Here is a 24,414-nt window from a genome sequence, read left to right on the forward strand (position 1 = left end):
CCCTGACAGTCTCACCTTTCACAAGGCAATGAAAAGGCACTGAGAAGGAAGAATGAGAAGTGACAGAAGAAAACATTTCCCAATTTAGTATTTGACGGATCAACCCAAAATGGCACCATTTGGCCCTGCCTCAGGAAACAGACAGGTCTCGGCAATAAAGAGCTCAGACAAACTAGCCTGCACACCTGCCCTGCCTCAGGTCTCCTTTACTAGCAGTCAAGTGAACCATAAAGGCTAATGGCTCATCAGCAACTGAGAAGGGTAAATAAAAAATAGTTTTACCTACTGCTTTGGAACACCACAGGAGTAAACCCTAGACCCTCTCATTATTCAGGAAAGTAATTGTCCTGATCTGTGTCCATCCTCAGGCATCTTGTAGTGAAATAAGTAAGCACCTCCACTGAGGAAGAAGACCTCCTTTCCTCTTGAATAGTTAGTTGAAGCTGACAATGTAAATTAGATGCCAAATGGATTATTTGGGGATCTTTGAAAACCTGCCTGTGTTGTTTTATTGCTCTCCCTCTTGTATTGCTTTGCTCTTTCCCTACAGAAAGAGGCCCACAGCACTGATAGCATGATCAGTGTTTTCATGTGGCACAAAGGTTTCGGCAAGTCTTTGAATGGTAAAGACGAGAAAAGCACCGGCTGAATAGTTGGAGGGGGTCTCCCTTGTTCTCCAGCCTGCTTTCAACATTTCAGGCTTGCAGACGATGTACAGCTCTTGCACCAAGAAATTTATTATGACCTCATCCCCTTGAAAGGATGCATTTACATTTGCAGGGACTGTACCGCTCACATCTGCAGGGAAATCTCCATCTACAACCAGAGGGGAGAGCAGACTTTTCCACTGGCAGCTGGGCTGAAGGTGTTGAAACAAGGTTTCCAGGGATGATGACGCTGTAGGAAGTGATGGAGAAGGAGAGGCCGTGGGGAACACCATGGAAAATCCTATTCCACTCACAAGTGCTTTGAAGAACAGCTCAAGTTGCCTGTGAACTGTGAACTTCAGGGGGAAATGTAAGTTTATTCTAGTTCCTGCAAATTGAAGGTTCTTTGCTTCACATTTCCATACCTATCTACCTGTAAAAGCCTAGTATAGACAGGACAAAAGTGCAGATACTTTCTCCATGTAACAATCTAGACACTGTTTCCCCTTCTTCCTTTCCCAGTGCTCTTGCCCTTAAGGATTTACCTTGATTAGTAACATTGAAATAAAACCCAGTGCCATGCAGGACAAGAAGGTCCCCGCAGAAACAATATACCTTCATTGTACCTCCCTTCCCCAAAGCTACCCTTGATGCAATGGGAATGGCTCTCAGGAGGACTCAGCAGCCTGTCATCCTTTCTCTTCCTTTGTTCCACAGGACCAGTGATTAGTCATAGTCTGATGAGATCCCTTCCTGTCTCCTTCCTTTGCCACATCTTTGTGCCGTCACTTGCATCCGGGTCTCACCCTTAAACCACACCAGGACGTTTAACCTGAGGCAAATCAAACAAAACAAGCAAGCAAGCAGACCTGTCTCCCAAGCGTTAATTATACATGGAGTGGTTCCCAGGTAAAACACAGAAGGATGGATTCATCTGTAGCAGCCGGTGGGACAAGCTGCTGTGAGGAAGTCATTGCAGGTGGTGATGCCAGGGAGCTGGGTTGTACAGTTTGGCAAACGGGAACCTGAACCAATCCATCCTTGTTTTTCTGCCTATTGCTGGAAGGTGAGCATCCAGCTGCTAACAGGTACTGGGGTCTCAAGAGTGATCACATAGAAAGAAGGCAGGTGATACACCAAGCCATGTGTGTCTAAGCTCTTTTAATCTTAGTCAAATATTAAACTATGGCGTGGCTTACTCCCCTGAGTCATCTCCTGCAAAGTTATTGCCTGACTGAGAGCAGACTTCAAAGATAGACAAAAGTTAACAATGACTCACTGTTTCAGGACCCCTTAAAAGCACTCCCAAGTTATAAAATCACACACCCTACTTTCCCTTCACGCTGATATGAATAACACATGTCTCAGCTGAAGTCATGGGATTTTATTAACTTTGCAGAAGGTGAGGGCTGCACTGGGATTTCTATGTTAGAGGAGCAAAAATTGAGTTAGCGTGTTGGAAGAAAAGCTGCTGCAACAGAGAGGGGTTCCTAGCAGAAGTCATTAACCTCAGGACTAATCTCAGTTAAAGTCTTAATTACTGAATCCCTCCAGAAGCAACTGGCATATTTAGAAACTGTGCTATTACTAAATATATTAAATAAACCCAAATATAAAGTAACTATAAGGACATTCAGAGTGAGCAGCAGAAAATCTTGCAGCAGAATGATAGCACAGCTTTCTGCTGAGAGCAAAAGCTATTAAAAGCCCCTACTCTAAAGGCTGGGCTAGATCATCTTATGAAGTGGCTCATCCTTTCATAAATGTTTAAAAAAAAATGGCAGGGAGGTGGAGGGGGACACACACACACACTCTAGAGATGTCAGTCAAGGAATTCTCCCAGCTCTGAGCTTGTAGGAGTTATATTGTGTGGCACAAGCAGAAGACACGTCATGTCCTTCACATTTGCAAGAAACCTTTGACAGATTTTGTAACACAGCACCACTGCTGAGGTAGGTTAGGTAACTGGCAATAAGGCAAAAATACCAAACCAGACTGTTCAGGACCAGTTCTGCCAGTGTGGATATCCAAACATGGATGTGGATATCTGCCAGTGTGGATATCCATGGCTGGTTTGCCATGGGGCCATCTGACCCCTTAGCTCCCTGGTCTAGTGCTGGGGAACTGCACTGAGACTCACCTGGCTCCACACTGGAGGCTTTGAATATTTATCCAGGAAAAATCTCCTCCAGATTAAATACAAGAGAGAACTCCCAGCAGAGCGCCTCAGGCAGTGCAGAATATAAGAAGGAGACAACCTTGTTGTTTTTATTTCTCCTGCAGGTATTGAGATGATGTTCAGGACAGCAAAGTCAACTCCCTCTTTACTGCTTGCATGATCTGTAGGCAGGTCCAAAAGACCTGGTAAAGAGATGGAGGCTGAGTATGGAGTGAGAGACATCCATGCTTCTTCTGATAAAGATTCATAAAGCCAACTAGGAAAACAAACATCTCACTGCTTTCTAGATGCACGTTTCCTACTATCCACTTTCACAGGTTAGGCTTTGCTGATTAATTTTTTAATGCCCTACTATAGCCAAATCAACACAATTCCCTTTTCCAAACAGAAGCCAGTACTATATACAAATGTCAGCGTCAGGCCACAGAAAGTATTTTCTTAAAACTTTTCTCATAGAATGTCACGATAGATATTAAAAAATAATGTTCCCACAATATTATGTTCCCATGGTGTTTGTGACAGCCAGGAGGTGGTAAACATGTCTCTAAGGACTCTCAATAAATCCTATGAAGATACATGAGACTGGATCAGAGGTACAGAAAGAAGCAGCAAAAACTGAAATGCCAGACAGCAGAATGATCCCCAAAGCCAGCATATGTTTGATACATAGCTGCTGCTCGCTGTCTCTTTTCAGAGACATACCATGAAATGCCATCTCACATTTGTTGTTGTTTTAAGTGATGAAATATTTCATTACAAATAATGCCCAAGCAAATTACCAGCACTCCCTGCTTTCCTAAGGACAATGACAGAGGGATAAGAACAGTTCGCCTGGAGGCTTTAGGACTGTTTACAGACAGGGGGGGCAGATGACACAGGTGTATCTGTTGAACAGAGGAATTTGATCATGGACCTGCACGTAGAAGCAGAAAAGAAAAGAATACATGGACAGGCAGCCTTTGTGTTCCTGTGACCCCAAACATCACTGTCCTGCAAGACAAGGGCACTATAAATGGACCATGCCTGATTCAAATGAGATTGAGGAGAACAGTGAAATGCTGGTCATCAGTGGGGTGTGATTACTAAAAGTTTTCACTGCTGTGGTGGCAGGCAGCCTCCAAATATGTTCCAGAGTGCTTTCACTCAAAAGGAATATTGTGTCCTAAGAGCAGAAAATTCATAATTTCGAGATGCCTACACTGAGCACGCAACTCCTCGCAGCATCAATGGCTGTGGGCACTGCAAACAGGGCTGCAAAGTTGACTCAATTCGGGTTAGCAAGACCCTAGTTAGTGGTGCTCCGTGCCACTGGCCACATCAGAGCACAAGGTCGACTGCCAGAGGACACAGACCGCCTGTTCACCGGCTTTCAGTTCCTTTGAAGCATCCTTAGCAGGGGGATGCATCCGGAGCGCGTGCTCTTGCACCTGCGGGAGCGAAAGAACTTCATTGGGCTCTCCTCCAAGACGCGAGACGATCGTATCAGCTTGTCTCTCCTCCCCTTCCTCTTACGCAATTCACCGTGCAGGGGAGTGACTTGATTTTTTTTCTCTCTCAGGTAGTTGGTTTTCACTTCCTGCGCTCTCTGTGCCTTTGTCTCCGCTGGACGCAACGGAAGGAAGGCGCACCTAGGGGGTGAGGGCGCAGCGGGACAAGGGGAATACCCCGCTCTCAGGATCAGTTTCACCGGAGACCGTCCAGGTGGGGGGCTGAGAGCACATGCCTGGGGATGAGTTGCAGGGTCGGGGCACGTTCGCTACCCCAGGGGCGAGCCAGAATCCTGAGCGCGGCCTCGGCCATGCTCGGCTCCCCTCTCGCCCCGGGGTGACATACACTTAAACACCGTCCCTCTTAGCTTCACCTGTCTTCTCCCTTTCTTTAGGAAAGGATTAAGGTCTCAGGACATTGGGAATCGGACAAGGACAAGATGGCCAGAGGGAGACTAGGTCCATGGTTTGTACCGTGGATCTACTTCGTGCTGGCGCTGGATTTCGGCGAAGGGCAGAAGGAAAGACCCTTCGGTGAAATGTGCCTGGAGGACTTTACGGCAGGACTGCCAGATTGGGTGCTGGATACAGATGCCTCCGTCCAGAATGGAGCCACCTTCCTGTCGTCCCCCATGGTCCATCGGAGCAGGGACTGCATGAGAGCCTGCTGTAAAGACCCGGCTTGTAACCTGGCTCTCGTGGAGCAAGGCTCGGGCACGGAGGAAGACCACATCCGGGGCTGCTTTCTCCTCAACTGCCTCTACGAGCAGGCTTTCGTCTGCAGATTTGCCAGGAAGATCGGCTTTCTCAACTTCTTGAAGAAGGACGTGTACGATTCCTACCTGGCAATGCAGAACCACGGATCTAGTGGTAAGGTGCCCATAAGGGATTTCTGCAAAGCGGGTCTGGAAGAGCATTAATGGCCACTGGTGCCAGCTCCTCCCGCCATCATTTGTGCAGCAGTGCTGCCAAACAGCTGGGATAAAGTGATGCTAAAGATGGTGTTTCTGTATGTTTCTCTGCCACAAAGGTTTTCCCTAACCTTGATACTCGTTTAAGATCCGTGCCTCAGTTTGCCTCTTAGTAAATGGAGAGGGAAATGTTCTTTAACCTATTTGAAATGGGTGGAGTGTATGATTACCAGACGCAGTCTGAAGTTTTACTACTTGACAATGTAGAAAAAGATACTGTTTTTCTTCTCCCTCCCCCTAGGCCTTTGAGGTTGGAAAGTGAAATCCTCTGAAAATCTACACATCACCAGATTTTAAAAGACTGCATTAATCTCTTAATTGCTCAGGGGCTAGAGGCAGGACGCAATCCACTTACTTTTAACAGCACCCTGGATGGTGAGGTGTCTCAGTATTGCTCTGCTTGTTGGGGCTGGTCCCTGCTGCTGGGGGAGAGAGAGGAGCAGCTGGGGGAAGTTGGTTAGAAAATTTCCCCATTGGAGGTTGGTTTCTCTTCCCCAGACCCTGTTTCCCTGCTCTGAAAGATTGCACTAGGACTCAGAGAACCAGGTGGAAAACAAACTAATCGGAAGCTGGCCACTCTGCAGCTACACACTCTGCTGTCCCCAAAGAATTGCAGTGTGTTCGGAAACACTGAAAGCACAGCAGTTCTCCTTTACCTCCTTGTTCCATGTTTTGGCTGAAGCCTAATGAGGCCAGGATGTTTCTAGCCCAGCTGGGTCTTTGGCAACCATAACCAGTTTATTATTTGTTGATGCCTGGGCAGGGCTTTTAGGGGATATCTGTACTGGTAATCCTTCTCACACCCCCTCCCAGCCCACCTGTGGGAAGGGAAGGATCTGTGAAGATGACAAGGGGAGCATCCAGGTGGCTACAAGGGCTTGGGCTCGATGATGTGAGCTGAATAGGTCTTTGATCTTCTGCTGGGATGTGTCAGCCTGTAAGCCTTCTAAGTGCTGAAGATGGAAAATGGCACCAAACCCACACTGTCCACTTTGTCCATCCTGAGTAGTAGTGTGGGGGTTTCAGAGTAGAGCAGGACTTATCTGGAACAGCCCTTGGGTGTTTCTGGTTTGAACAGCAATGTGGAAGAAGTGGTCCTCCTGTCCTCTGTCCCTACTAATGGCTTCCCATTGGATTTTAGGACCTTCTGGTAAACATGTCTCACTATTGCAGTAGTTCTTCTGCACCCCCATCACAGGGTCAAAATCCTTTTCTTGGGAGCTGCAGTTAGGGAGGAACTGAAGGCCACATCACCAGGATTGGAGGTGGCATGCTAGCAGCTGCCTGAACTCCTATATGCTTCATTGTAGGAGGAGAGGGGGATGCATCATCTCCAGAACATCCTGATTTCACAAGATTAGATTAAAATACAATGTACCGTTGAGCAATTCAATCTCTTCATCTCTGTGGACCAGTGCGCATACAAGGAGACTGCAAACTCCTCCTCCTTTGGCTGGTCCCAGGGTTTGACATTGCATGTGTGTGAGTCTTCAGAGTGTCCCTGGGTCACTGACCTCTCTGTGCAGCCAGCAGTGATGTTTGCCAACATACAGCACCAAGCTGCAGCATCCCAGCCACCAACAGGCAAGTGCTGCCTTGCAAACCCTAACGCTTCTTTCACAGATGCTGAGATGGCTGCAGTGGAGCAGGAAGACCCAGGAGGACTTATCAGTGAGAAGTGAAAAACATGCCAGAAATGCAGTTCGGGTTACTCTGCCTGCCGAGGCGGGTATGCCCCTCCTTGCTCACGTGGGGCTTGCGCCACGATATCGCTGCAGGTGTAGGAAGGGCTCGGTCTCTTCTACACCCGTGTTTGACTCTTGGCAGAAGCCAGGGAGGTCTCCAGCTGTAGCAGCAGACACTGGGCAGCTTCTGTGTGTTGGGATCAGTTGCAGTGTCCATGCTGTACTTTGATGGGAAACACAATTCCTTTCTCTCCTGAAATTTTTAGGCATTGTCTTTGACTGATTCTGAATCACCTTGAATGACATCAGAGGGTGGCAGGGAAAGAGATGATGGAAGTTGTTTTACTGGAGAAATAGAAAATAATAACAAGGGTTAAATCATCTGGACCCTCCTCCCCACAGCAGTCGATGAGACACTTAAGAATGCAGATCTCCATTTTAGTTCAGATACAAACCAAAAAAAAACCCAAACAAAGCCCCAAGCCCCTCCAGCCGTGATGCTGGAATTGGGTCCGTGCAGAAAGAATGGGCCTGTCTGGGCAGGAAGGTGGATGCCTAGCTGTCACTGAGGGGGAAAGGGGAAGGGCACAACAGGGCAGGTACAGGAGGCGGGATGGAGGAGGCTCTGGGCACTGAGTGTATCCACCTGGCAGCATAAGGAAACTCTCCAGCATTTTTGCTTCCGACTTTTTGAGAATGCCTGAAGAGGCCAGGTGAAACAAGGAAGCTGTTTTTGGCATGTCACATTTTCCTCCCAAATGTTTATAGGCAAAAAATCTTGGTCCAGGTTTTGAACTGGCAACAAAATTGTGTAATTTTCTTGCTGCTGTGCTGTATCAGTGTGGAGTTTCATGGCTGCTTGGGAGCCCAGGTTACTGCCAGCCTCCTGAGACTGGCTCCAGGTCTCTACAGGAAGTTTATTTGCTGCTTTATCATTCATTCCTTTCCTGTATATGCTGCTGTCAGGTGTCTGTCTTAGGAGCCTTTGCCTGTGGCAATCTTCAGACATCGTCTGCAATAATGAGGACTAAAAGCATGTTTTTTCTAGTGAATAGTGAATATCCATTTAGTGATCCCAGTGGGTGACATTAAACAAAAATGTCACATGTTGCAAGACCCACACTACTACTACAGGGAGCAGACCTGTTGAGTTAAGAGGTTTATATATGTTCAGGAGGAGATTAGGTAACACTTGAAAGAGAGAGTACAGCTAGGGGGCTGCTGAATGGATATATTTAATCTTGGAGTGTTTCTGAAGCCAGGTGGAAGTAGCTGAAAGCTGGGAGAGTGCTAAGGGGAAATCAGTGTATGTACTTGCACTGTTCTTGCTCAAGCATCCACAGCAAGACTGTTGGCAACTGAACACAGGGATGGGGTACCCATACTCTAACCCACTGTGGCCATTCTTACGGTGTTATGACTTCAGAAAAACCTGTGGGTGCAGGCAACAATAAATACAGCTGAAATCTGATTTCTGCACATCATCTGAGTGTATTTTCAGTATTTTGGAGAAAAAGAGCTTCTGAGTTTTTTATAATCTGGTGACTACAGCTTGGCACTGTTCCTTGCCTTTTCTAGCTAACGTACAGCCTGAAGTCTCTGATGTTATTGTTAAAAGGCACGATCTTAAATGATTCTCCGACTGAACTTTGGTGCGAGTTTTCTGCCTGGCTCATTCGGGAGGGGCAGGCTCACCATGCACTTTATTGGTAATAATGGAGCCCAGTGTTTGAGTAACTAGCCCGAGCTTATTCTGGTCTAGGCAAACCAGTTTTGGGTGTGAAACAGGAAAATAACCTCCCTGAACCTTCGTCCATTTCTTGAACTGAACCTTTTGTGGTGGTTGTGAAATGCTCAGTAACACTCTCCTCCTGTTGAATTCAGGGCTTGTGAGTGGGAGATGGGAAGTGCTGGGGAACCACAGGCTTCAGGATGTGTCTACTTCTGCCTCACCATGGAGAGAGATTTTCAAGCTAAAGCTGTGGTAATGCATTCAAAAAAAAAGAGAGCTCCCCAAGTCTGAAGCTAATCCCTCCTCAAGTGTTTGGTCCCACGCTTGTTTCCATTCTGTGGGCACAGTGCAACTAAAATGAGCAGTGGTGGAATCCCAGCTGGGCTGAAACAGGTCTACCTCTGGATGATCCCCAGCCCTGAGCCAGCTGCTCATCCTCCAGCACTCAGCTCAGACCAGGAGAGGGGCAGTTGCCCATTCGGTACCCACACCACAGATTCAGAGGCTAACATGTACTGGAAGGGCCCTGGAAGACCATATAGTCCAGCTCCCTGCTCAGACTAGGTCATGAGCATCTTCCTCTCCACTTGCTCTGAAACAGTGTTTGTCATGCAGCATTTACTGAAGTGGCTACATCATGTCCTGTCACTGGAGCTCCGGTCTAAAGACACTGGAGGAACAAACCGATCTTTCCCACAAATCTTTGTGCTGTTTTAGTAGAGTCTTTCCCTCTGCCTGCTAAAGCAAATAAGACTGGTCTCCTACAACCCAAGGAAGGATGGAGGGGACCTGGTGGTACCAGCAACTTACATTATTCTGAAAATATAATCTGTTCAGACATACTGTATTGTTTTAGAGAGGTTACGTTGACCTGCCTTGTGCACCTCTTACAAACCACTACATCTGGGAACTAATGCTGAGAGCTGCTTGGCTCTGTGAGTTATTGGAAAACTGTGTGGCTTTATCATAACTGTTTTTGCTGCCCAGCCAGGATGAAGCCCTAGAAAAAGAGCCTGTATTTCTCTTTCTCCAGGCACTATGTTGCATTGCCTTGTTCCTTCTCTCTCCCTCCCTCCTCAGGCAAATTAACACTGTGGCAGGAGCGTCATCCCTCATTTTGCCTGCTAAAGTGGAGAGTTTTCTAGTGTCGATGAGTGAGAAAGCTACTTGCTTTAGAATGTCTTCCCTGAAAGCAATGCAAGACCAGATCTTCAGCATTTGTGGGAAGAGCCACACTGCTGCCCACCCGCTTTTGCAGCAGGCGGGTTCAGCTGACTTACGTCACTTGAAATCTCCAAGGCTGTGTGTCTTTGGATGCTGGAATTTGGGTGGTCTCATTTCTGCTCCTGTCTCTGCTCTTGGCCTGATCAGTGGCTTTTGTCTCCAGTGAGGTCTTTCCCCTCTCAGCGCCTCAGTATCCCCAGCGCAAGCCACACTTGTCTCTTTTGCAAGCTGCTCCTGCAAAGGCAGTCAGCAGTGGGCTGTAAGAGCCCCTCAGTCATATGAGAAAGCTTTTTAGCTCTTTCTAGTGACAACCTCAAATTATTCTGAGATATTTTTAAGCATTGCTTTGTAGTCTCAACTACTCAGGGTGTATCTGCATGAGCCCTGGAATGGAGGAAATCTGGTTTTCTGTGGATTTGTATATTGAGGACAAGAGCTAATATCCAAGCTCCAAAAGAAAAGCCCCCAAACTGGGAGCTTTGCAAGTGCTTTCTGCCATGGGATTTCATTGGTGCCTGGAGGTTCGGATAGCAAGGTCCCTAGTGGGGTCTCTCCCTCCACCTAGATGCTTACTTTCTCAGCCCTTGTAGGAATTTATTATCTCTTAAATTCCTGTTCCCCATTAAACTTTGGTTCAAGTTCACTCACTAGAGGTGAAGCCAGACAAACTACTGACTGCATAAGCCTTTAAATGAGATGAAATTTTTAAAAAAGCAAAAATCAGAGACTGAGGCATGAATACACTGTGAGTAATAAAAATTTTTTAAGCATTTTGGATTTCCCCTTCTGATGCATTCTATAAATGGAAGCAGAAGTTGTCACTTAATGATGTGACTCCAGCAGCACATGCTTCACAGTAAGGAGCACACCACAGAACAGCATCATAAAGCTTTAATCTCCCCATTAATTACAGAGTTTTACAGCAGAAACTTTCCATAGTCAAAAGAGCATTATAGCAAAGGTAACTTTCATTTTTCCAGCAGACTTTCAGAGCAAAACAAACTGAATAGAGAATCTCCCTTCCACAAGCAGTTTGTTGATACTTGCTCTGGCTCAGTAAGCACTAGTTTCTGAAGCCGAGCTGGACAACAGCCATATTGCCAGGGAACACTTCATTTGGTCACTGTGGCAGAAATTCTCCAGTCACTGAACTTTCAGACATTCTGAGGAGAAAAGGTATAGAACTGAAAAAGAAGTCCTTAATTTCAAGTGAATGTTCCTCCTTGTCAGTCACCACAGATGAGGAACTTGATTCTTGACTGTTATTCTGGAGGTGAGGAGAGTCAGGAAATTTGGCTAATCAGTGATGGAATCTGGAGAAATTGCTGACCATTGATCAGAACTGAGCTTTTACTTCACCGTGCTATTCACAACGCAAAGTAACTGCTTGGCCTGCAATTTTTTGTTTAAAATGTAAGTGCTTAAAAATGAAAGGAAAAACATGATTTGTAGTCATGAGTTAATGATCAGCCTCTGTGTTGTTGAAAAGTGGCCTTGTGCAATTGCACCCACCTGCTGGGCTCACTCTGGCAGGAAGGTGGGAGGGAGTAGGCTGCCTTTCTCCTAGCAGTCTCCTGGCATCATTTACCTGGCAGGAATGGCAGGAATGTCTCCTCTTTCCAGAGCTTGTAGTGCTGTGTACTACAAGGTGTTTGTGGGGCTGCTTGGTTTGGAAGGTATTGCCAGCTCCAGTCATCGCTTTTGCTTGTGAATGTTCTCATGGCAAGACCACTTGAAAATAAGGCAAAATTCCACTGATCTGTCCTACTGTCTCTGCTCAAACCCAAGAGATGCCAGGCACTCTTGTCCCTGCTTGATGTCTTTCAGTAGTCTTTGTGCCTGACCCATCACTCTGGCACACAGCCCTGAGGAAAGAGTGGCAGGGAGCTGTGGCTCACCCAAAGGGGACAGGACACCGGGGTGGGCATCTCGGCTTGTGTCATCTTCCTGACCTCTTTCAGTCCAGCTTGGTCTTGTCTGCCTGTTTTGGTGGATGGATCAAGCTCAACAATATGAGCTTGATTCCATATTGTTCTCACCCAATACTTACATGAAAAGGAAAAAGATAAAACCAGACTGCAGGGCTGCAGCTGGGAGCAGGCTGCTTGGGGAGCCCCAGGGGAGTGGCACTCAGGGGACTGGCACACAAGTGCCCTCCTTTTGTGCAATTCTTGGATATGTAAACATGGTCAGGTTTGCTTCCCCTGAGATTTTCTGGTGGCAGCAAGACCAGAATAGAACGAGTATGTCTTCATTTGGCAAAAGATAGCAGAAAATAGAAGATTCTGGGTGGATTTGTAGTAACTGCTCTGTAATACTTCTTGCAAAGCCCTCTATCCTACTGCATTTAGTGACAAAAGAATTAAATAGCTTGTTTTGAATGTCAGGTTTGTTCATATATATGCCTTATATTAAATGTCCCTTCAGTCCAGTAAGAGCCAGCAGTTGGGATCTGAATCTAAATACACTCAAACAGGATTTTAGGAGCAAGTCTGCAACAGTGAAAATAATCAGCTGATGGAGTGATTTTCTAAGGCGTTTAAGCACTATTCCCCTTCTCAATCGCAGTCGATATAACAGGGTAATGGCAGAGTGATTTATATCTAGCTTATAAATGATGGTCAGTGCCTTTACAGAAGACTCAGGTTGAACTGGAACATTGAGTCTTGGACTTGGTACAGGCACTACCAGGTGGAGTTTTATGGGCTGAGCTATGCACTAAGCCTGTGATCAGAGACATTCAGGCCAAAAGGAGTTATGAGTCAAGCTCAATGGTGTTATTGTATAGGCTGTTCTTGCTGGTGCAGGCAGGGATCAATTTTCATCTCTTGCACTTACAGTCTGGAAGAGTGTTTAATAGGCTGTGGAGGTTGCTGGTAAGCTAGTCCATTAAATGGCACAAAAATAACAACCCCATGAATGGCATTTTTATGCTGTTTTAAAGGCATGCATACCGTAGAGTGAGGTGGAAGATGAGCTGGAGGAGGGATATTTCCCATCCAAGTCCCACAGCGTGTAGCTCTGGCTAAATACACTAATGTGGTGCTTAGGGATGGTAGTAGGAATGATGAGAGTCAGTTCCACATTCTTCAGCACCCACATCAGGCCATCTCCTTAAGTGAAGGGTGGGGATTGCTCTGTGCTGTTTTGCGAGGATGTGGTTCGACAGTCAGAAGCACAATGGCTTTACCCACAGGGCGACTCTCTAATGGTGGTTCCTGTGGACAGAAGTGGCCAGTGAGCCAGCTAGTTCAAAGACACTGCCAGCGTGGGTTGTGCAGTTACTAGATTAGTGAGTGCAGTATTAACGGTACTGATTGCCTGTTGCTTGCTCAGACTGCAAGGAGTACAGCTGCATAGAAGTGTTTTTCTTTCCGCAGTAGGAGTTTGTATTGGTTTAGTCTGGAAGAACCCCCTCCCTTGGAGACAAGGACTGGACCCTTCAGCCTCTTACCCGCTTCTTGTTCTACATTTCTTCTGCAGATGACCGTCCTCCAATAGCCCGCGCTGTCAAGGACATGAGGGTACAGCCAGGGGAGCCAGTGATGCTGAGAGGCACAGAGAGCACGGATGACCGAGGGATAGTCAGCTATGAATGGAAACAGATCCTTGGCGACCCTTCAGTGGAGATGAAGGTAGGGAGCTGAAGGAAGTAAGTAGTTTGCTCAGTGTCACCTGTGGTCTGCACTAGGTGGGTGGCCACAGCCCTGACTTAGACTTGTCCTTGCCTCTTCAAGCCAGTCCACCAACGAGCCTGATCTTGAACATCAGCAATGGCAAGCTCTAGAGTGCTAAGGGGTCTGTGGAAATCAGCAAGTGCTCCTTTCCTTTTCCCTTTGCCCTAGCCCAACCAAAGCATCGGGTGGGAGAGGGGGAGAAGTCCCTCATACTACATTAAAATAGTGTATGGCGAGGCTGTGTTCCCTTGAAACGTAACCAAACACGGAGACAGCATGGAAATAAAGGTTCAATTTTCTAAGTAAATATAGGGGAAAAGTTTGTGTCAATAATATTGTAGCTTTCTATTCTAACAAAATAATTAAATACACCTACCTTATTCCCTATATACTAATAGGTTTTATGTCTTAAAAAGGAAAATAAAAACTACAGGTGTTTAAAAAAATCCTCTCCAAAGAGTTTTGTTTTTTTCCTCTTGTGCTTTCACAATGACCCAAAATATAAAATACCTAATTATGCTGTGGCATTTGTCCTCTCTGCTATTCCAGCTGGGTACCAGCCCATGATTTTTAGGGGATTGTGTAGCACCAAGACATGTTTAATGGCAGACATCTGCTTGAAGGTTTCCATCCAAGCTCCTTTCTCCTTAATGCAGAAATGTGGGCCTTGCATGGTTTCCCTCACTCCTTCATTAGAGGTACTTTCTCATGCATAAGCCTTTCTTTTGCATTCTCAGAAGCACGAAGAAGACCAGGTAGAAATCTCCAACCTGCAGGTGGGGACTTACGTCTTCCAGCTTACTGTCACGGACACTGCACAACAGCAAGACTTCACCAACATCACCATCATGGTGCTGAACTCCGAGCAGACGGAAGGTGAGCCTGAGCGCACAGAGGTCTAGCTGGAGCACTTAAGCCTGGTGGTGCTCTGGCATTACTGGTGCTCTTCTCAGAGGGGTAGATGGAAGAAGAGCACAACCAAAAGGCTGGGCTTGAATGCCAGCTTTTTCCAGTAAAAGCCTGGACCGGTAATGGAAGGTCTCCACATTCATAGTGGTCTGGTTTAGGGTTTTCACATACTGCTGCAGCAGAAGTGGCTTGCAGTAACCCTACCTGTTCTGCCTGTCATTGCCGTGTGCTGTGTGACACCAGAGGGTCTGAAGCCTGGGTGCAAATAAGGGGTTAAAACAGGAGAACCTGAGAAGTCTTGTTGACTCTGTGGTTTTGCAGTGAAAGCCCTTAGGCTGCAGGGTAGGTAAAGCCATTGGCAAGACATTCAAAGTGTCACTGGCTTTATTTCTACGTTTTTTCCGTTATTGACCTTGTTTAATGATAAAAATATTCAGCACTACAAGTGCATTAGGAGCAAGAAATTTATGGACAAATGGTTGACTAGTAGCTAAGCAGGGGATTTCTCCACTTACCACAGTTACCATAAAAATATAAGAACAGTCATATCAAGTGACGCTAATGGTCTGACCAAACTCCAGTACACTGCATTCAGTGGTGTCCAGCACTTGATACTTTGGAATGAGTACAAGAACATGACACGTGATCAGTATATCCCTACTATGCTTGACTAATCCCCAAGGATTTCGCAGCTGGAATATTTTTTTAAGCAGAAGATAGTGTCTTTTGTTTTTAATAACCATGGATTAATCCCTTTTTGATTTCATGTAATATTTGCACAACAGTAATATCCTGAAACAAGGAGTTTCACAGCTTAACTATGTGCTTTATGGAGAAGCAGCTCCTTTTGTTTTATAGATATGGCACCTTCCAGTTTGGTTTTGTGACCCTGCCTTTCATATTAAAAAATGCATTCCACAATTCTCTACTCTCCTTCCCCATGCTGCTCAAGATTTTACAAATCTTTCAGTCCTCCTTTGAAAGACTTCCTATGCCCTCACATATACAAAGGAAAAAGGTCTTCAAAGGACTTGTCTAACCAGAGCCTTTTGTGTTAACTTTCTTAATAGAGCATTGTTTGACCCCTAAGAAGGTGGGTTGGTGTCGGGGATCTTTTCCACGTTGGTTTTACAACCCGAGCCTTCAGCAGTGTGAGGAGTTCATTTTTGGTGGCTGCAAGCCCAACAAGAATAACTACTTACGGGAAGAGGAGTGTCAACTCGCCTGCAAGAATGTTAGAGGTGAGTCTTCCCGGAAAATCCAGCCACCTCTTTCTCTTAGGATTGGGATAACCCTGTAGACAGGTACTGCAGCTTCTTGGCTGGTGGCTGGTTAGAGCCCAGTAAACTGAGGAGCCTAGGCTAATTATGGATGGGCAGTCCTTGTCTTATGCTGCCAACATATCTAACCCAGCTCCTGAAGCACTGCTCCACTGGGCAAATGTCCCTGGTATGCTTCTGTTAGCAGAAGCCCTCACCAAACCTTTGTGTCATCTGAAATCTAAATTCAGAAGGCAGCATTGTGCTGTGGGGGACCAGAAGGGCTTCACTCCCCAAATGAAATTAATCTCCCTCCTTAATACCCTCTTGGCCAAGTTCTGAGAACCATTTAGTGCTGCCTCAGATAAACAGTTTAAGAAGGAGGCAAAAGCCTTGGAAAAGAAAGACCATTTGGAAGTAGCCTCTAGCTAGTGGTGAGAAGTTCCCCTCTGCTCCTCCAGGCCTGCCTCATGTGGGTACTAATCTAGGGTCTCTGGGTGGGTGGCATCCATATTTCACCTCCCTAACCCATCCAAGGCTTCCTTCCAGAAAATATGCACTTCTTAGGTGACATATGAAGGCAATGATATTGAGCTGACAAAATGATGTAGTGATAAATTTATTTTATTTTTTCCCCTTGTCTCTTCAGGTTCTGTTGGTGGGCGACAACAGCCAGGTGAGTCTCCTGTACCACGGTGTGATCCTGCTGTGAGCTTGGGCTCAGTGTCTCATGTCCTCATGTCCATTCCTGTGGCTTTTGACTAGACTCAGTCAGTGTGGGAAGTGAGGCATTGGAGACTAGTTTCTTTAGTTAGCCTTTTACTTTCATGTCATAGGATAAGTCATGTTGGAATTCCCTCTGGAGGTCATCTGGTCCAGCCCACTACTCAAAATCTACCAGCTTTGAGTCACATTATGTTGCTCAGGACTGTAGTCATCCAGTTTTGGGTATCTCTGGCAAAGGAGATTTTACACCTTCTCTTGTCAAACTGTGCCAGTGTTTGACCCTCATTAAAATGTTTTACCCTTACACTGAATTGCTTTTCCCTGTTGCAACTCCTGTCTATTGCTGCTCATCCTATTACTATGCACCTCCGAAATGAGTCTGTCCTCTCCATAACCTCTGTGTTCTCTGTAACCTCGTGCTAGCTCTTGTGCAGCAGGCCCTTGCTGAGCCTCTGCTGGAGTCACCCTTTATGCCAATGTCTATGGTGCACTGGGGAGCTCAGAACTAGGTACAGTACTCAGCACTTGGGAATACCTCTGGAGCAAAGGGCTTTGAAGCTCTTGCAGTCCAGTGTGTAGGTTTTGGGTTGACTTTCCTAATTTAATCCCCTATGCTTGGACAATGTCTCTATATTCCTCCTGAGTAGCTCTTTCTTGCTTCCACCATCTGTGTACTTCTTTCCTGAGAAGAAGCTTGGCTCTTCCCAGAGCAATGTTTCATTTATAATCAGGAATCTTTTTTTTTTTTTTTTGAGTCTAGGGTGGTGCTGAGGAGACGCCTTTACCAATCTGCATTGTTTCTTGTTTGCCAACCCTCTCAGCAGCTTTTAAGTTTTTCATAAAGCACCTGTGTGGCAGGGAGAAACAATCAGTTTTTAATGAGCTATCTGAACTGTTTCTGATGCAGTATGCAATGGGAACTGTCAGGCCCCCTTCTTCAGATGCAAGGATGGCTGCTGCATTGATGCCTATCTGGAGTGTGATGAAACTCTTGACTGTGCTGATGGATCGGATGAGATGTACTGTGAACAATGTAAGTACTTTGTGGTATCTGTCCAGGGATGACTGCTATGTAAGCTACAGGAGCTAAATCAATGCTTTTTGGTGTCTTCTGTTCTTATCTCCTGATACTGCATTATCTCCTTCTGCAGGATTATATTTGCATGTTCTGCCGTCTCCTGTATCTCTGCTGACTGCAAAAGATGACCTTCTTTCTGTGATGTTTCTGCCTCTTAAATACTCTTTGACTGTCTTCTCTGCACCTGTCTGTAAGACTTCAGAGCCTGTCCTTCCCTCCCCTTCCAGTATTTTTCTCACTGTGTGACCTCACCTGCTCTCACAGGGTTGAGAAGTAGGAAAGGAAACCATGATTTCTCCCGGTCTGTCCAGTGACACAGTCCCCTTAACATGCTCATGTTATGCTAATGTAAATGCATAGTGGTGAGATGCCCAAGTCCACACTCTCTCTTGACTCCCTCCATCCCTCCTTCCCTCTTGTGACAGAATTTCCATAATCTCTTTCCTACATATGGGTGTTTTGCTGCCTTTTTAGGCTGCAAGCCTACAATTCATCTCTTTTGCCCTCTCTTATATTCTACGTTAGTGCTCTTAGTCTTCTTAAAACCTGGAGTGATAGCAGTTTTCCAATACTTTTCAATGGAAAACAAAAGCAAGAAAGCAGCCTTTATTTTCCTTAGTTTTGTCTCTGTATTTGTGGAATGGAAATTGGGAATAGTTTCTCTTTGTTACATTTTATTTTTCTCACATTCCTCTCATAGCTTTGAGATATTTAAGTACATCAAATGATAGCTCCCTTTCCCTGGCTTGCGATAGCAAAGGAATGTGCAAGAAAGACCCACCTGCCCATGTCTGCATGGATGGAGGCATTTCTTTTCAACTGCTGAAAGAGGTTTTAACATGAAATGTTTCCTTCACAGATGCTCGTGAGTTCAATAGACTGCAGAAAATCAATGTCACTCATAAGCAAGGTATGTACAGTCCAGAGCACATAGGCTGAACCTCTACCAGCTTTTGGTTTTTTCAGTCTGTTGTTTCATGGTAAAACTGCTTCCTTGTATAAATCCAAAAAATCTAGGTATAGCATCTGGATAGTCTTTGCATTAAAAATGAGCAAGGTCCTGTTCTGTGACCTTGAGGACAGCTGTTGAGAGCAGCCTTTCACTGTCCTGCCAAAACATTTTCTGCCCAAGCAAGTCTCATTCATGTTGCCTGCTGGGCACAGTACATGGGCTCTACAAAACCCTGCAGCAGCTTTTTGGAAGTGCTGCAAACCAAAGCAGCGTGGGGGACACAACAGTGGCTGTGCTCAATCCCATACCTTTGCCTTGTTTGTATTGGTGTAGACAGTGGACCTATCACTGGGCTAAAAGAGTATATTCCAAGTCAGTTGAAATACAGCTTGCTTCTAGAGGAGACCCGAGCCAATCTGTGGTTTCTGTGTGTCCAGGCTCCTCATGTTCCCTTCTGCCTCCCCAGGAGGAGAGGTCATTTCCGTGGGGAATTGAATCCAGGGTTTAGCATAATTGCACCCTCTAATGTTCCTTTTTCCTCCTTGCTAGTTGGGTTTATGGGCAGGTGGCAGCTTGTCTTGACAATGCCAGTTTGAGCAGCTGGCAACTGGGCAGTGGGGACCTGAAAGCCACTATTCTGGCTATGGTTTTTGTCTGCTGTAGTGCTTGTGCTCTTTTGTTGAAAGCATAAGGACACTGCTTGGGCTAGAACACCTCTCCCTTGCTTTGCCAGGTCACTGCGTGGATTTGCCTGATACTGGACAGTGCAGTGAAAGCATCCCCCGCTGGTACTATAACCCATTCTCAGAGAAATGTGACCCCTTCACCTATGGAGGCTGTGGTGGCAACAACAACAACTTCAAAGAAGAGGAAGAGTGCATGAAATCATGTTCAGGCATCACAAGTAAGCATATATAGCGAGGGCTAGAGTTTTACTGATCAAACTGTGAAAATTCTTCAGATTAAGTTCTGTGGTCCCAAAGAGGTTGTGCCTTGGGAGCTTTCAAGTCAAAGCTGCTCTGCTCTCAAACCCTGGCCATGACCCACAGTGACCAATGGCTTATGGGGAGTGGTGTATCTACAGCATCTTCCTGCAATGCAACCTGTAATTTCTCAGAGCTGGAAAGCATTTTGGGTACTGATGTTGAAAAAGAGACAAAGGAGCATAACAAAACTAACCAGAGACATGGTCTACAGAGAGTCTAACCTTCTAGCTTGGCTCCAGATCTCAAGTAAGAAAGGAGAAATTAAGAAAATCCTCAATGACATATACTAGGCTGAAGTTTGAAATAAACAAGCGAAAGGGTTACTCTGTAGTGCTTTGCGTGTGTTGCTGTGGAAGCTAACAGGAGGAATTCTGCCAAACCGTATCTGTTAGGAGGCAAACTGTTGCTGATTTTCTGCTTTTCAGCCACCCTCAGCTACACTGTGCCTCATAGCCTGCCTCAGAGCTTAGTACCATGGTTGTCAAGGGATGCTGTATGCATTCAGTCACTTCAGAGAACTGGAAATACAGTCCTCAGAAACCTGTCTTTTCCCTTGTTGCCAACCTTTTTTTCCCCCTCTGTCTTCCAAATTCAGAAGCAGATGTCATTGGCCGAAGATGGGAATCATTTGAGTCCCAAACTGCTATCTTAAGTGAGTACAGATCTTGCTTATTTCTTTTCCCTGTCCTAAAAAGTACAACAGTGTCACCTGTGTGACTCAGTAGCTCACATAGAGGGTCCTGATTTTCTTTCCATCAACATGCGTGAATGCTCCACCATTCAATATAAAAAAATGGCAAGTAAAATTCTTCCTGAGGGCCAAGTCTTTTTACTGCAGAGGCCTCTTTCTTCAGTAGAGAACTCCTGAAATTATACACTTTTGTTCTTCAATTCTAGAGATTGATTTAATCTTCAGATTTACACCCTCTCTCAAATGCATCATGTTTGACTGTCTCCACTGATAATGCAGGAGTTTGTTTGGCTGGAGAAGAACAAGTGCTCGCACAAGCGCTTTCTCCACAAATTCAGCCTACCCACCATAGCTCAGTTCCTCAGCATTGTCCTAACCAGGAGGTGCCTTCTGTGACCACCCTTTGGGGGCCTGTTGAGGTATGACACAAGGCCAGAATTGCAGAAGGACTTGTTATTTCCAGGGGTGTCAAATGGCCAAGTCTGCTGAACTCTGGGAACAGCCTTTAGAGGGCGTGGTGCATCTGGGAAATGCTGGGAACCATCATTTGGGAGAGACAGGCTGGCTGAACCTTGCCCATACCTTTTGCCGTCTTTCTTCTTTGCCTAGCTGTGCAGTGACCACCCTGCTGTCATGCCAGCTATTGCCCACCTCTTCTCTTAGCCAGCACAATTTCAGCAGTGGTTTTTGTGTTTGCTTCCTCCTGACCACTCCTGCCGCATCAGAGCATCCCTCCTGACGTGTTCATGTATCCCTGCAGGTGCCTTTGAGGTAGTGATTGCTGTACTCCTCGGGATCTGCATCATGGTGGTCCTGGTGATCATTGGCTACTTCTTCTTGAAGAAAAAGAAGAAGAACAGCCGTCGCCGTCAGCCTGCCACTGCCACCAACTCAACCCTCTCCACCACAGAGGACACTGAGCATCTGTTTTACAGCAGTGCCACCAAACCAGTCTGACCTACAGCCTGTCTCTCTCCAGCTCAACACTGGGCACTCCCCAGAACCTCTGGAGTTCTGTTTTTATGCGTGGGCCTGTGCCTGAAGGACTTTTTCTCTGTAAAGACATTTGTAGCATCAGGCCAAGATCAAGCCATGATTTGGCAGTACTAGTATTTGTGATTGTCTTGGCTAAATGGCTGCTCTGGAAAATGAGGATCTGGGAGCATTCTGATGCTCTTTGATATCCATCCCTTTTTAACCTCAAACAATCCAGTGAAACTCTGAATTACATCTTCCTGCTTAAACCTGGAGCACTACTCTGCTCAACTTCCTGAAGGACCCTGGGACTGAATCTGTGTAGCATTTATGTTGGTGAATGGTGCAAGCTCACCAGAGCCAGCAATCTGTTTGAAGTGCCACTTTCTTCCACCCAGCCTTGTACTTTCTTCCCTTTCTCCCAGTCCTCTGCAAGGTGGCCCTACCTCACAGCAATCTTCCTGGCCACGGTGAGTCTCTTGAGGTCTGTGGGAGTCATGTAACCATCCAGACCTGCATAGTTCTGTGACGCTCTGCAGCGGGTCCTGTTTTCAAGATGGATGGAAACAGAAATACCTGCTTTAATCACCAGGCTTGCTTTGTAACAGAAAAGCACACCTAGACTTTTTTCTACCTGGCTGCTGTGTTTCAGCCTCCTGTGTATACTACATGTCCACCATTTTTCTCTCTGTGAGCTGCCCTGGTTGCTTTTCCAGTGTTCAATCTGACCCCAGACACATTGAGAAAATATCTATTTGTTCTCACATGAAAGGGGAGTAAAGGTCCCTACTTTTCCTGCTGATGATGAGGGGAGGGTGGAAGGACCCAGCTCCCTCACAGTTAAAACTTTGCCTCAGCTTTTATTTTTGCTGTGTGTTCCTCCAAGCCTGACCTGAGTCCCTGGCACCTCCCAGAGCACAGGAGCGGACTGGGTACCACCAGCTAATCTCTGCAGGCTTCCTTGCTCCTGCTGGCTTGTCCCTCCCTGTGCAAGATAAGCCTGATCCTTCAAGGTCCAGAGCTCATCCCTGGCCCCAGGGCAGCATAACCAAACCCCCACTTTGGAAGGTATTGTGTTCCCCCATAGTCCCTTTGCAATGAGATGCTTCCTGGTTCTGTACTGCTGCATCTCTGTGGTCCAGGCTTGTACCTCAGTAAGCTGAGGACTTCTGTTGGGGCAGAAGTAGCTGTTTGTGAAGCGCCTGATGTGCTTTGTTGGATATGGGGTCAGCACTAGTCCCCAAACTTCCAGTGCCTGCTGCTCTTGGAAAACTGCTGTGAAGAGAGACGAAACCGGTGCGTATGTTTGCATATGTGCATGCGTGTGTGTGTGTGTGTGTGTGTGTGTATGAAAGATGCATAAATCTATGTGCAGACTTTGGTTTCAGTGCTTGGACTAGTTCAGGGCCAAGGGCAGAGTGGCTCTGGAAGGCTCTGGTGAAGCCATGCCCAGCTCAGGACATGGCTCAGGTCCTCTCAAGTGCAGTGCCAGGAGAGCTACCTCCTTGGGTTGATGCCTGGGCTGGAAGTAAAGAAACCACTGCCATCCTGCTGGCAATCTGACTGCATGCCTCTTCCTGTGATGGGCATCTACCTGAGTGTCCCTGGGGCTGGTCAGATTCCTTCATGGCTTTTCATGATCTGTCTCATACCATTTCTTCCATCTCTTTGTTTTTCCCACAGCCTGTCGTGGCCTAAGCAATAAAACCTAGTGTCTTGATTTTTTTTTTTTTTTTTTTTTTTTTTTTTTTTTTTTTTTTTTTTTTTTTTTTTTTTTTTTTTTGTGTTCACTCTGATAATAAAAAGGAATTGTTTGTTTTATCTGGCTTGGGAGTGGTGTCTGAGGAGCAATGACCTGCAGAGGGGGCAGGTACCGTTCCCATGCCTGCTATCTCCCACCCTTTCATCTGCCCCGACTGTGGTATCTCAGGGGAGAGCTGCAGGAGCGACGGTCCCATGGCTTGGGGAGGGCTGGGAGTGTGGGATGCAACATATGTGGATATGTGGAGAGGCAACTACTGCATGAGGTGTGCTGGGAGCGAGATCATTACCCACTAAGTCACCCAGAAAGCAAGGCAGGGTGTAACCTGAAACTGAGTTCCAGCTGGTCAGACTGGTTTGGGCTTCGGGTCTGAAACCAAAAGCAGACACTATTTTTCAAACAGGAGTTGCTCTAGCTGTGTCTCCAGGCTGGTGATCGCTCAGGCACTGCAATGTAAAGTCAGCTAAATCTAACTGGCTAATCAGCAATGGGTATGTATGGGAACCAGGCAGACCTGCCCTGCATCACTGACCTGGCAGCACTGGCTGAGCCTCCAAGCACTGCTCATAGCACAAATGCTTTCTCCCTGCACCCTGCTCTGGGCTGTGGACTTTGCTCTGTCATGACCACCCACTCTATGCAGGTCTCCTGTCCTGCTGTCTCCAGCTACTTGCAGACATAAGTACAGACATTATCTCCCTTGTCCCCTGAAGTGCTTCCCCAGGAGCAGCTCTGCTGAGCCCAACTCAGCTTAGCCGATGGGGTCACTGCTCCCGGAGGGAGCCTGACCTGGGAGTGCTGCCTGAAATCATGGCTGAAATCTCGTCTCCAGAGAGAGGCAGGTACGTGCTTGGCAGTCTCTTTCACTTACAGCACACCTTTGTGTCCCTGGTGTTGGACAGGGTCCTGCTGGAGGCTGCAGGTCCAGCCTGAGCCTTTCCCTTTGCAGCTTGTGGGCCTGCACCCCCCAAGTCCCACCTGTCTTCAGCCCCCACATTCCCTGCCTGACACAGGGGATTTTGCTTCCCAGGAAACCCCAGCTCTTGGAAATGTGTTTGTTTTTCAGACAGGAATGGGAGCCCAGCGTTTGAACTTTATGCAAAATGAGAATCCCACTCCTCAAAGACCAGCAGTGAAGGGGGGCTGCCTCACTGCCCACTAAACAGGAACATTGTTGGGTGACAGTTGAGTTGCCCCATTCTGCTGGCTGTGCCAGAGAGGAAGCACATTCTTTATGTGGATCCTCTATGAGGATCCTCTATCCTCAGCTGTGGCCAGGAACACGCAGTTGTGTTGGAGCTCCTATATGGAGCAGATGAAGATTTGAAGTACTACGGCTAGTCCAGCATGTGGTAAGCAAACACTGCTCACTAAAGTAGTGCCTGTGTGAGAAATAGCCTGTGAAAACTTTCCAGAAATTCTTTTTTTTCCCCCCTTTTTCTCCCTGGAGAAATGGAGAGAGAAATTGGAAATA

At 46.5% G+C, this 24,414-nt stretch overlaps 1 protein-coding gene across 2 annotated transcripts; it reads left to right on the plus strand.

Moving 5' to 3' along the window:
• Positions 1-4,393: 4,393 nt before the first annotated feature.
• On the plus strand, positions 4,394-22,898 carry SPINT1 (serine peptidase inhibitor, Kunitz type 1). Of its 2 annotated transcripts, none has more exons than XM_027887570.1 (11): positions 4,394-4,527; positions 4,709-5,183; positions 13,409-13,560; positions 14,340-14,478; positions 15,582-15,752; positions 16,420-16,446; positions 17,404-17,529; positions 18,434-18,484; positions 19,260-19,430; positions 20,108-20,164; positions 20,964-22,898. In XM_027887570.1, exons 2-11 carry the CDS (start codon positions 4,754-4,756, stop codon positions 21,158-21,160), a joined length of 1,521 nt encoding a protein of 506 aa, XP_027743371.1. In that variant the 5' UTR covers positions 4,394-4,527; positions 4,709-4,753; the 3' UTR covers positions 21,161-22,898. The 2 variants fall into 2 exon arrangements, with proteins under 2 accessions (XP_027743371.1, XP_027743379.1); XM_027887578.1 differs by having other exon boundaries at positions 14,343-14,478.
• The last annotated feature ends 1,516 nt before the right edge of the window (positions 22,899-24,414 follow it).

The sequence above is a fragment of the Empidonax traillii genome, unplaced genomic scaffold (assembly GCF_003031625.1).
Source record: "Empidonax traillii isolate 1590-97213 ecotype Southwest subspecies unplaced genomic scaffold, ASM303162v1 scaffold11:size2795301, whole genome shotgun sequence".
Taxonomy (NCBI): domain Eukaryota; kingdom Metazoa; phylum Chordata; class Aves; order Passeriformes; family Tyrannidae; genus Empidonax; species Empidonax traillii.

Excerpts from the sequence above, each read along its gene's own strand:
- SPINT1 (XM_027887570.1), top strand. The coding sequence starts at position 4,754 with ATGGCCAGAGGGAGACTAGGTCCATGGTTTGTACCGTGGATCTACTTC. Across the intron at positions 16,447-17,403 it reads TGGTGGGCGACAACAGCCAG|TATGCAATGGGAACTGTCAG; the intron begins GTGAGTCTCCTG and ends TTTCTGATGCAG. Across the intron at positions 17,530-18,433 it reads TGAGATGTACTGTGAACAAT|ATGCTCGTGAGTTCAATAGA; the intron begins GTAAGTACTTTG and ends TTTCCTTCACAG.